At 45.3% G+C, this 12,692-nt stretch overlaps 4 protein-coding genes across 4 annotated transcripts; 1 reads left to right on the plus strand and 3 right to left on the minus strand.

Annotated features, from left to right (window-relative positions):
* Positions 1 to 403: 403 nt before the first annotated feature.
* Positions 404 to 2,410, minus strand: CCR75_009443 (uncharacterized protein; the record flags this gene model as incomplete). Its single annotated transcript, XM_067967482.1, has 1 exon — positions 404 to 2,410. The coding sequence occupies one exon, from the start codon at positions 2,408 to 2,410 to the stop codon at positions 707 to 709; it is 1,704 nt and encodes a 567-aa protein (XP_067823862.1). The 3' UTR covers positions 404 to 706.
* A 143-nt stretch (positions 2,411 to 2,553) lies between these two features.
* CCR75_009442 (uncharacterized protein) lies at positions 2,554 to 5,643 on the plus strand (the record flags this gene model as incomplete). The annotated part of the gene is made up of 1 exon (XM_067967481.1): positions 2,554 to 5,643. The coding sequence occupies one exon, from the start codon at positions 2,554 to 2,556 to the stop codon at positions 5,641 to 5,643; it is 3,090 nt and encodes a 1,029-aa protein (XP_067823861.1).
* Positions 5,644 to 5,733: 90 nt separating this feature from the next.
* CCR75_009441 (uncharacterized protein) lies at positions 5,734 to 7,017 on the minus strand (the record flags this gene model as incomplete). The annotated part of the gene is made up of 1 exon (XM_067967480.1): positions 5,734 to 7,017. The coding sequence occupies one exon, from the start codon at positions 7,015 to 7,017 to the stop codon at positions 5,734 to 5,736; it is 1,284 nt and encodes a 427-aa protein (XP_067823860.1).
* Positions 7,018 to 7,128: 111 nt separating this feature from the next.
* CCR75_009440 (uncharacterized protein) lies at positions 7,129 to 11,466 on the minus strand (the record flags this gene model as incomplete). Its single annotated transcript, XM_067967479.1, has 4 exons — positions 10,504 to 11,466; positions 10,333 to 10,431; positions 10,059 to 10,262; positions 7,129 to 9,960 (listed from the first exon to the last, which is right to left on the minus strand). The coding sequence occupies exons 1-4, from the start codon at positions 11,365 to 11,367 to the stop codon at positions 7,129 to 7,131; spliced, it is 3,999 nt and encodes a 1,332-aa protein (XP_067823859.1). The 5' UTR covers positions 11,368 to 11,466.
* Positions 11,467 to 12,692: the final 1,226 nt, after the last annotated feature.

A 12,692-nucleotide genomic window follows, 5' to 3' on the forward strand; every position in this document is an offset into this window, starting at 1 on the left:
TTAGCCCGTTACAGATTTTGAGACCAACGATTGCGCAGGATATTTCCGTCTAGTTATATTAAAAAGCTTGTATGACTACACATGAACGCAACAATATTGAGCGCCATACGCTCATAATTCCGTCTCACATGACGGGCATGATACTGAATGCAGCTAAATCGCGCTGAATTAGATTTTTAAAGAATAAACTCTAAGCTGCTCAGTCAACTCTGAGCCCCTTATGGAAATTCCGTGTGGCAAATGGAGACTTCAGTTCGTTCGTGACTTTATAAGCAGACGAATGAATAAAAAAACATTATGATTAAAAAGCACCAGAGCTCGCTAACCTTGTCCGTGTGGCTGGCTTTACAATGCACCATAGAATAACATAATTTTCTGAGAAATATATAAAGCAAGTTGTCCCAAGCAATTTCGTTGACTTTACTATTGCAAAAGTATTTTCTAATGTCATAGAAAGTCATTACTACGAGTTCATATTCGAACTAAGAAATATTTTTTTTTATTTCACTATCACTACGAAAAAGGTTTTAAAACCCGTTATTGAAAAAGAAAAGTTAGAAAAAATCATTATGTAAAGATATCCAGAGGCACTTCGCCATCATATAAAGCTTGGAACAAATTCCACTTCATACATGAGCCGTACCTTTTTGCATATACAATCCAGCCGCAATCGCTTTATCCAGTCCCGTCGCTTTCCCTCGCCTTCCTACTCTCCGTTTTCCGAGTCTTCCCGTTGACGCTTTGTTGAACGACGAGTATCTTTGGCGGTCGGAAACGTTCCATACTCATGATTCGCATACGACATTTTTAATCCTTCCAAGCACTTTTTCTTCGCTTTCGGATGTTCAACAATCGGAGCCGGGTAATCCGTGCCAATGCGGCACCCAGCACTGCGTTGAATCGATTCGGGCGCTTTCCACGGTTCATAAATATACTTGGCCGGAAATTTTTTTAACGCTGGAATGTATTTTTTAATCAACAACCCTTCCGGATCATACTTTTTTCCAAACGAAATGGGTGAGTACACTCGAAAGTATGCGGTAAAAAAGTAGCTACTACTTAACCAGAGCCAATTGCCAGCATTCACGCTCCAATCGTGATCAATTAATCGTTCTTGAAATACTTCGAGACCACGAATCCATGAGATATATAAATCTCCTCGTGTCAAGAAACACGCGACTGCATGGCGTGCTAAATGATGCATCCATCCTTCTTCTTTCAATTGAATCATTATGGCATCAATCCATGGAAATCCAGTCTTTCCATCGCGCCATGCTTCAAATTGAGAACGTGCGAGTTTGTCATCTGCACTCCAATCTTCTTTCTTCTCTGGAATCAAATGGTATCGCCAATTAATTTGCAAACACGTGGGGCTTTCTTCCATTTTATCAAAATACGGATTGGCTTGACCATGACAGTGGTAGAAATCACGCCAAAGCAGCTGTCCAAGTAAGCTCGTAGGAGGTTTTGTGACGTTCGAATGACGTTGAAGAATTGCTTGCACGGTATGATAGAAGGTTCGTGGACTAAGGCATCCAAGATGCAAATAGGGACTCAAGACCGTGGTGGAGGGACTTGGGGGAGTTGCTGCTGGCGACGTCTTGGGCTTTTCAAACTTGGCGACACGGGTTTCGTCTGCACAGAACTTTTTAAGCATTTCCAGAGCGATTTCTTCGCCACCATAGATAAATGAATGCTTCTCCGGAGGTGTAAACTGAAAGTGTTGTAAATCTGGTAGTGTAAAGTCGTGTTTTGGACCACCAATGTCTTCAATAAGTTTCTTGTTTTTGTTCTTTTGGCTTTGATTCGATTGATTTGAATCATTCCAGTAGTTTAAAACATTTTGATACAGTTCTGTAGGATTTCGTAATGAAAACGGGAGTTTCTCTGGTGCTGATATCGGTTCGTTTGGCTTGGATTGATTGCCTATAGCTTTAAGAAACGATCGATATGTCTTGGGTGCTTGATTGGAATGGCTAGTAATGACTTTTTTCAAGTCATAGAGATTGTAGCCATTTGTCACATGCGTTTGAATATTCAGTGTCTTGGCTACATCTAGCACTTGATTGTCGCGTTCAATGCCAAATGGCTCACAAGCTCCGTCAAAGAACAAGTGTGTGATGCCCCACGCGGGTAACAGACATTCGAGCACTTTTAAACCATCTCCTTTGGCAATTAAAAGCGGACTCCCGCGGTCTTGGAAGGATTTGGCCAAATCTGCGACGCTTTCGAGAACAAATTGAAAACGATGGACACCACAGCGTAAGAGCTGAGGCCGGTGGAGTATGTACAATGGAATCAGCTCGACGTCGCCTTTGCCACTCGTATTCTTTATTTGCTGAAGCGCAGCATGTAGCGCGAGGTTATCATGCATACGCACGTCGCGTCGGAACCAAACTAGCACCTTCATGGAGAAAAACGATCTTTTTAAGATCGCCTTGTGATCATGGCTCCCTCTGTAAATGGCTACATTACGTGTGCACCACACCAAACAATTCCACCAGGCAATGTAGCGTGCACCACACGAATCCCTCCCATTCTCCCGAATCAGCCATGTCGACAGCTTCAGGAGAGCAGCGTGTTGCGTTCCGCTCGACGACGGTAGTCACGGGCTTTGAAGGAAAGATCGAATGTGTGACACACTACTCTTCACGTGTGGTTATTGGTGCCAAGGACGGTCGTCTCCTCATGTTTGACACGCGCAAAGGCACGTCGATGTCCACAGCGTCGTACACGTTTACCCATGGCCAGCGCGTCGAACAGCTCCTCGCCGTGCCACATATTCGCATGTTAATCGTCGTTTCTAACGGTGAAGTCTCTATTCATGGCGCTACGGACTTGAAACCATTGGAATTTGATTTCTCCAAGGTCAATATGTTCCAAGTCCGTGTCGTGTGTGTAAATCAACGTGGTCCCCCGCATTTTCGTTTGGGGGTAGCCATGTTAAAAAAGAAAGCCATTGCAATCTATCAATATCATAGTACTGAAAAAAAATATGCGTTTTTACGTGAATTTAGTACCCAAGAGATTCCGGAAGCCATGAGCTGGTATCGTAACAAAGTGGTCGTGGGGTATCGTAAAAACTATTATTTACTTAATGACAAGTCCGGGGAAGCCATATTGATTAATTCTCCTGGTATCCAAGATTCATCCGTGTACCCAATTGTAAAATTGTTGCCAAAAGAAGAGATTTTAATCGCTGTCATGGATCGTGTTGGAGTCTTTGTAGGATTTACAGGGGATGCCCTTCCAAAGAATTCATTTACGTGGTCGCAAAGTCCTTTACACGTGGAATTTTCATCCCCTTATCTCTTAGCATTAGTCCCTCGAGTGGGTGTGGAGATTCATCGAGCTATTGATGGCGTACTTGTCCAAACAATGCCACTTCCTCGAGCCGTTTGTATGTTTGGAAATGGCATGAAATGGGACATGGAACCCCGACAGAGTGGCGATACGGAAGATGTCATTCTTATTGGAATGCGGGACTCCAGTGGCGTCTCGAGTGTCTTAAAAATCGAACCCATGCCATTAGAACAACAAGTTGGGGAGCTCTTGGATCGTGGATACATTGAGGAAGCTCAGAATCTTGTACGAAAGTCCATTGCGTCGCTCTCGAGTGATAAACAACGGAGTAAGATTAAACGCTTTCAACGACAAGCAACGGTGGCGTTGCTACGTCGCATGGAGTTTGATCAAGCTGCGGATTATATGTACCGCGCGGCGATCGAACCGTGTGAATTTATCGCGTTTTTTCCAGATTTACAATGCGCTTCGTTTGCGTATGAACCCGCCGTGTTAAAACCGGAAGTCCTTCCCCGTGGAAATACCTCGGCTCCGAATATCACGTCCGTCGTCCAAGAACTCCTTTCGTCGCCTCGTGCGCCATTAAGTAGCGAAATTGCCAACACCGAGGCTTCTGATCTCGTGAATGCTGCCCACAAAGCACTCCTCAAGTTCTTGAATCAATACAAGAAACACATGCGCGACAAAGCACGTGCTCGTGTACCCGCAACGTCTTTGCGTAATCGATCCACGTCGAATCCAAAAGATACGCGTCGAATTGAAGCAATTGATACGGCCCTCTTTCGTCTCTATGTGCATTTCAAACGCTATAAAGAACTCTTGGCGTTAATACAAGAACCAAATCCGGACGTGGAGAATCATTTACTTGGTTCTCTTGGAGGCTGTGCTTTGGAGCTCGAATCCTGTCGAGCAGTGTTGATTCAACATAAATTGTTTTACGAAGCAGGACAGTTACTCACGGCGCATCAAAAGTACGATGAAGCACTGGAAATCTTTGCACTCCTTCACCATGGCGAGTATAAACAACGTGGAGGGTCAAGCGGCATGCCAAAGTCACCGATTGAAGCTGCCATTGACGTCCTCGTGTCTGTTCCGGAGTCCGACAGCACGTTTATTATGAAACAATCCATCTGGATTATTAAAGCCACGTCCGCAAAGCAAGCACTACGGATCTTTACGGAACGTCGAAGTCCTTTACCATCCAATGATGTGGTCGCGCATTTACGAGAACACTCGAACGATCCTGCGATTGTACAGCGGTATCTCGAGACATTGGTCAAAACAAATGGAGAAACAGGAGCTGCGCTTACTAGCAGCAATACTATCGCCACGGGAATGGACGGTCGAAATGGACACGAAGGCAGTACAAGAGGCTTTGGTGCATTTGCGGATCCGGAATTGGGCGTGAATGACAGCTACAGTAACTTTTTAGCAGGTGAACACGACGACGACGAGGAGCCACCACTACGTGGTTTTGATGAAAGAGTCGATTCGATTGTTATTGATCCTCATCATACGCGCTTAGCCATGGAATACCTCGACGAGACGCTTCGACTTGTTGCCAAAGGCGATGTTCCATCAAAATCCCAACCTGGTAAAGAACCTGGAAAGCTCGGTGAAGCGCGAAAGCGGTTATTAAAGTTTCTCAAGTCGAGTTCATCGCGCTTTGATGTCACGCCGTTAGTCGAAAAGATCAAAGGCAAGCCCTTGTACAATGAATTTGTCATTCTCTGTGGTCGTGGATCACTGCATGAAGAAGCCGTGACGGCGCTTGTGTATGAACTCAATGATTTACGTGGAGCCGAGAGTTACTCGGTCAAGTACGGTGCTCGGACGACCTTGGAGCGATCGTCAACGAATACGACGTCAAAGACTGGCGCTGTCGAACGCAATGATGCGCTCGTCGAGTTGATAAAAATCTGTTTTGCTCCTCGAGACGAGTCGAAAAAGTCGGCATTTAATGACTTTGGATTCCAATTACTTGGACGTCATGGCAAGCGTCTCGATAGTGCTGTCGTGCTGGAAATGGTGCCACCAAGTACACCCTTGTCGAAACTCGGGGAATTCTTTGCGCAAGCGTTGCCACATAGTGCACACAATGTCCGTGAAATGAGCATCACCAAGTCCTTGTCAAATGTTTATAATCTCCAAGTCCAATGCGATCGTGTCGAGCATTTGACTCAAAGCGTCCAAATTGATCCCAATACACTCTGTCCCGTGTGCCACAAACGGATTGGTGATATTGTCTTTGCTGTCTATCCAAATGGCAAGGTCGTGCATTATAACTGTACGAACAGTAATCTCCAGCTCTGTCCTGTCACGGGAGAGCGATTTGCATGAATCACTACATTAGAAAAAAAATAAACAATGACGCAACGTACGACAATTGATATACATTGTAGTGGACGGAATTGCATCGTTAAAGCTTTGTTAACGTCGTTTTTGGCGTGTCTTGTTCAAAAGTCGTGGACCGGATTCACGGTCTTTATCTGAGAAAGCGTCACAGACTTTTAAATGGGCATCAATACTCTCTCGTGTCGCAATGAGAAACATGTGCGCACACGCCGAGACAGCACGTCCTAATTCGTCTTGAACATAGGCTGCAAACGTCATTTGTCGTTTCTTGTGAAAGCTATAGACTTTGCCAGCTTCCAGACGTCCTGATGCGCGCCACTTGGCGTGGTTTACTTGATCGAAAGACGACAACACGCACACATCTTGGCCTTTTAAATGCCGACACAATCGCTGTTGTATCAGTCGTCGTAGCTTTAAATACGAACGCGTACGTGGGACTACTGTCGTCGGTATTTCTGTCAACGATGTTGATGGCTCCGTCTTGGGCTTCAACGCTTCAGTATTGCGTGTAGGTTCTAGCTTCTGTTTCTTGATACCTCGTGACGATCCTGATAATACTTCTTTTGTCGTGATACTTGCTCCAACCAAAGGCGTCGCTACGAGAGGTTTTGCAAGAGACCGTGAAGTCATCGAGTTTCCTTGACTAGCTGACGTGGTCGAGACTTTCATGGTCGTTAATCGGGGATGGCATTGCGCTAGTGCCTCTTTCAGTACTCGAGCATGTTCTTCACGTTGTTTTAATGCCATTTGAGCCGCGAGCTGGCGATATTTAGTAAAACTTGTCGGATCGACGGCGATGGTTTGACGCTCGTTTTCATATCCGTCTAGAGCCTCTTGTTGACTGGAATACGTCCCTAGAGTCACGACCTGGCCTTCCACGGAAACATTGCATAGCCATGCTGACTTGCTGATTGTAGTGGTCTCGTTTGCGTGTGTAAATACGATTTCTTGGATTCCAGGGATACCGCTTGTCGAGTCGAGAGGGACGGACGCCTCCGATGACTTCGTGGCGTTTAGAGTGCTTTGGGGGGCTTGTTGTTCGCTCTCGGAGACTCTTGTCTCGTCCAAAAGCTGCTTTACTTGCTTTCTCGTGTCAGGAGACTCGCACACGCGCTCGAGTTGCTCGAGATCCTCCAAATAGGCGCTAAGAGAGCCGTATTGGTAGGAATTAAGACGCCACAACATTAGGCGACAGTGCTGCGTGTAACCATCCATTTTGAAGTCCGACGACGCGCGATGTTTAGTTGAAACACTAGTGGCAGATTGTGCGAAAGCAGAGACAGCAAAAGGCGGTGGAAGGAGCTTTAATAACGTCGAAAAGGAGCCCCGCAGACGCTGATTCAGCGCTACGACCTCCATGCTTCAATTTCAAGCAAAACTCTCAACGCTACTATTAAATGCAATTTCAGCCAATACAAGCTTCAATACAATACGCAACACAAGAAACCTATCGTTGACTTATGCTTCCACCTAACTTTGCTGCGGCAACTTAAAACCAGCCGCAAGCTCACGAGGTAAAATCGTTAATGTTGACGTCATAGCTGGCGTGGCATCAATCGTCTGAATCTTGGACGAGTGTGAAATAACCACGAGCGCGGTGCCACTAATAATCAGTAAGGACCCACATAGAGTGAGGAGACTAGGAATCTCCTTGCCGTCGACAGCCACGCCCATGAACGCAATTAAAACAGGTTCAACAAGACAGACAACTGCAACGACAATGGGTGTAAAGTACTTTAGCACTGCCACGTAACCCAGGGTACCCATAAGGGTACACACAAAAACAACATGAGCTTCCAAAGTTACCTGCGAGGCATCCGTCCAGCCAAAAAGCCCCAACATCGGATCTCGAGACACTTGGAATGGAATCGCCAATACATACAACACGAAAGACAGCAATAGAGCGAGTATGGCAAACAAACCGACTAGAAAGAGGAATAGATTTATCTCAAAACGAAGTCTTTTGGCTGTAACCAGGTACACGGCTCCTCCAATTGCACCAAGTAAAGCCACGAGATCACCAGACAAGGAAACTTGTTTTTCAAACGTTTTCAACTCACGCGTCAATGACAACTGAGAATGATCAAGCGTTGTGATTGCGCCACCAATGACGCCAATAGCCGTTCCAAGTCCTTCAAATTGCGAGACATAGCGTCCAAGAACGAGACGGCTACTCACTAAAAGCAACGCGTGGCAATTGTTAAAAATATACGCGTGATCAATCGACGTGTGCGATACAGACCAGAGAAACGTCATGACGTAGACAGCGTACGACAGCGCACAAATTGAGCAACGAAGCAACATTTGCGTTGAGAAATGAGGCAATCCATCGTGATATACGGCGATTGCAGCAAGTGGAAGCAACACAAGTAGTGATGCTGTTGTACGCCAAAAGAGTTGGATAAATGGATTGACATTCTGCTGCAGATTTAACGCTGTGCCCATATATGAAATCGACACGAGTGCCGCAACCAGCAACACGTACCCAATCAATGGTACCTGGCGAGTGACAAGCAATTGAAGTGCCATGGTGTTATTCCGTAACTCGACTGTTTCGACAGAGATATTGCAAATATCCGTCGGTAAAGACATGAATCGACGCAAGAATGTTGGACGTTTGTATAATGCGCCACTGTCGGGCACAGCAAGCATCAATTGCGGCGACAATTCGTTACTAGGACTGCTGGATGCAGTACTCGTTCTCACGTGTGGAAGCTCAATTAAATACGCTTGTCGTTCTTGCCCTGACAGTCCAGTCTCTTTACGATCACTACTGGGAAGCATGGAATGAGGCGACTGATCGAGTGGAATCGACAGCACGAACGAATCGTCAGTCTGTGCTAAGAACGAGCTTTTCTTTCGACGAATTGAAAATCCTTTATTTGACAATCGACAAACAGAACGACGGGATGGCGATTGGTGATGGGAGTTTTCAAGTAATGGTGTGGTTTCATGAGCATTCACGGACGTGAATGAACTCGTATCGTTGACTTCTTGTAGCTGATTCACACCGACAACAAAACCTTCAAACACGTCTGCTAATGGACGAATGTGCACCCCAATCGCGCGTAAGATCGAATCATCATCAGCAGCAGATACAGCTAAGAAAACATTTTTTCCGCCGCGTCTTGTCGACAGTGGTTCTTTAGCAACAAACACTGGCCATGGCGAAAGAGATACGATTGTATCATTCGCGAGAATCGCATCAAATTGGGCTTGGGTTTCAATACTTAACCAAGCATCTTCCGCAGTTTCGAGATACTTTAAACCATAGCTCGGACGCAGCACATTTAATGCTTCGGCTAATGAAAACTTTGGCTTTTCATACGCAAGCATTTCTAATGCGGCAAAGAGTTTCTGTGTTGTCAAAAACAATCCAGCATCAATGGCATCAAAATGCTTCAAATGACGTCCAATCTTGCGAATTGTATTGTTTGAGAAATCAAGCAATACTTTTCCTGCTGTGAATGGAAGGTCCTTGTGCTTTAAAGTATTGGAATCGACGAGAACACACGCGACACACTCGTCGAGTTCGAAATGAGCCATTCGACTAATTAGAGCATGATCAAAGATATGGTCAGCTGTGTGGATTAAAAATGGCTGTGTAAACATTTCGCGTGCAGATAATACCGTGCGGGCATGTCCATACGATGTCTCTTCGCCTAAATTTAAGAAATCTATTTGCAATTTTGCATATAAGAAACTCGATTTCACATGATCGATAATTTCTCGTCCAAAGTACGAAATAATGATCACCACTCTTTCGATACCTGCAACAAATAATTGGGCTAAAATATGCTCCATGAGGGTGTACTCGCCAAGTTGAATTAAACATTTTGGCGTATCAGAGCCATCGAGGCACATGGTACTCGAAGCTGCAGTCAATAACACTTGCTTCACACCCACGTCTGTGAGTTTCTCAGATAATGGCGTGCCATTGTAAGATGGCTTGAAAGTGTCATCTTCGTCTTCTGGCGACTTGCCTACTGCCTCAAATGGTACTTCTTGGCCGCAATTGACTACAACGCCCTGCATATTCACGGCGTCGTCGGACTGCATGCCGCGTACCAGCTCTGCCTCCGAAATGTGCGCCAGCTCACTGAGCTTGTGTAAATTTAAAGAAAAGACATTGGAAGGCACCTCGGTGTCAATTTGGAGACGTTCGCGGCTTTCCATACCGACGAATCTCACACAATAGTGAAAGACGCGGATAGCCGCCGATAGTCGGTCACACTTGTAAGCTATTGACGAAATTCTGAACGAGTTTCGAAGAAAAAGAGCTTTGATTCGTTGAAAATAAAGCTTTAGCATACTTAAAAAAAATTGTGCTCCTCAATAAAATAACAATTGCAAATACGTTTATTTAATTGCCAATACCACAAGAAAGCTTACTGCCAAACTTGTTTGCTGACGTTCAGTGCCGCCTGGTACAAATAAGAGAGGCCAAAATATCCAATACTGCATCCTGTCGACGCCATCTCAAAGCCCGTTGCTATAAAGCCATGTGTAGACGCGTACTCGTACCATGATTTGAAGCACTCTTTTGTAACAACGCTGACCTGGCGAGCACTAATTTTCAGCAAAAGAAACCACAATTTTGACATCTACGTAAGGTACAATAACAAAACAATAAAAAATTCAAGCACTCAATGTCAGCAGCAAATCACAACATACCTGAATAAAGTTCGAACATAGCTCTACAGTCAGCTTTGCGTGCTCAGGATAGTACTTTTCAATCAATAGCGCCAGTGCAACCAGACTTGCCAGAGGAATCTACCCACATAAAAAAACAAACACGAGTCAAGTGATATACATCTCTCAATATAACAATACAATCCCACGTACTGCCAATCCAATAAATGGCAATCCTGCCGCCGTGAGAATTCCTGCAACAAATGGATGGTCGACTGCTTTGGCACGTGTCTGATAATACAGATCCTCAACATACATCCGTAACACGGCCGCCCGTTTCATTTGGCCCTTATTTTCTACTAATTTTTGCTTATCTTGATCCAATTCTTCCAATTCCTCCTCAATCTCCTCCACCGTAATGTGAGACCGTCGAGCTTTTCTACGTTCTTCATCTCCTAATGATGTAAATAACGACTGTCCAGCATGAAGTAACTTTTGAGTTATCGTGAGCGACAATTGGGCTGCCAGCGCCAGCTCGTCTTGTGTAATCGTACTTAATGCATGGTCCATCGTAAAGCACATTTTTTCGGCAAAACCCATCATATTGCGTACGGTTTCCTCATCCGAAGCGACTACAAAAGTCATCGAATCAGCCGTTTCTGATACCGCCAACTGTTTTGCCTTGTTTACACTATCAGCTGGACCCTCAAGTAGCAACTGGGATTCCTGAAAAGCCTTAAACACTTTGGCATCCGCTTGTTTCACGTGGCAGCACAGCTCGTGCATTTGCTCGGGGTCTTGCATGATCGCATTTACATTCTTGCCAATACTGCGTAGACTCTTTTGTGTAGAGGAAACAGCGCTAGCAAGCGCTGTGGCAACTTCTGCGACACTGAGCTCCTGTGCCGCTGCATTGGCGTCCGCACAAGTCTGTGCCAGCAAGTCCAAGATTGTTGCGTTGGCAGCCGCGGGCCCGGGATCAGCTGGAAGTGCTGATGGATATTCATTTTCATCTCTGATACACTGTTGTATGAGCAGCTCCATGGCCTGAGACTGCGCGCGATCAAACTCCTCCATAGACACAACTCTTCTGAGAAAGTCACGAATAGGCAGAATCTGATTATTTTACGAGAAAACATTTTCCAATATGTTTGGCACACAAAAGGATTTGTCTGACACACGAAAAGTACATAATTTTCGTTAGGCTAATCATGGTAAATCCTGGCCACTAACAGCAACTTCGTTATTCGAAAGGTCAAATTGTTGTAGGTTCTTGATGAGTGACAAGAAGCGCGATAGACGACCAGCGAAAAATGACTGACGAGTGCAACTATTTTTTTTGCGGGAAGCTGGGTCATTGTATTGCGGAGTGTCCCTCGCGCACTCAAGAAAAAAAAAACAATCTTCGACAACGATTTTAGCGAGCAAATGGTGTGCGAAATGAAAAGTCCGACGAATACCTGCTTTCCGTTAAGAATTTTCAATATTCGTGGCTGATCGACTTAGGTGCGACTAAATACATGGCAAACTCCAAGACGTTCATAAAACTATAAGAAAATTGACCGACTTGATGTAACGCGAATTTCTCATGACGTGCGCTTCGTCGACGGTCGCAACTCAGTCGGTGAAGCAGCAAGCATAAGTAACCTTACAGCGAGCGTGCTGGTGCCGGAGTCAGGGACTACCGGTGAGCGCGGTGGCAGCGCCAGGACCGACACGGGGGGAGAGGTGTCATGTAACGGGCTAAAGTTGCCCTAGTGTTACACATGTAACGGGCTAAAGTTGTCCTAATGTTACACAGTCCCCATTAAGTAAATTTTGTGTACTTAGGGGATGATCAATTATTAAATAATAGTAATTAGACCCAACACTCGGGTGTGGTGCACATTTGTGACCAACCCTTGTGGATGTGATGCACATGGGTGCATTCACATTAGGATGGATGACGCCCAGCGTCATCCGTTACGCGAGGTATGTAGAAAGATACGCTCGCAATACATCTTAAGTGTTATCTATAGAGATGACATTTTAATTGGTAAAAATAGGTATATATATTAAATACGTTCAAATATAAATCAGTCTGAAAACTACTTCCTACTTGATAAGTGCGCACGAGGAGCCGGATTACCGCTCCCGTGACGACTCTTAATCACAGTACTTAGTGTGTTGAGTGAGGTCGCTAACGCGCCCACCACAACAACCTCACTGCACGCAAGAGAAGCAGTTTAATCGCTTCCTCGCTGTGCTAGGGTGTGTGTCTAAGTAGAGCGTGGCCACATTACGACGTTACCGCCTACACTTGGTAGCACTTGAAATCCTTCACACGACCCACAGCTCTGCGTGTGTACGTGAGGATGGGCCTCAATATTGATTGGGCTCATTTTCCCTACCTCTCCGAACAT

Source organism: Bremia lactucae, assembly GCF_004359215.1.
Source record: "Bremia lactucae strain SF5 chromosome Unknown BlacSF5_NotPlaced_4_SHOA01000001.1_737238bp, whole genome shotgun sequence".
In the NCBI taxonomy this organism is placed as follows: Eukaryota; Oomycota; class Peronosporomycetes; order Peronosporales; family Peronosporaceae; genus Bremia; species Bremia lactucae.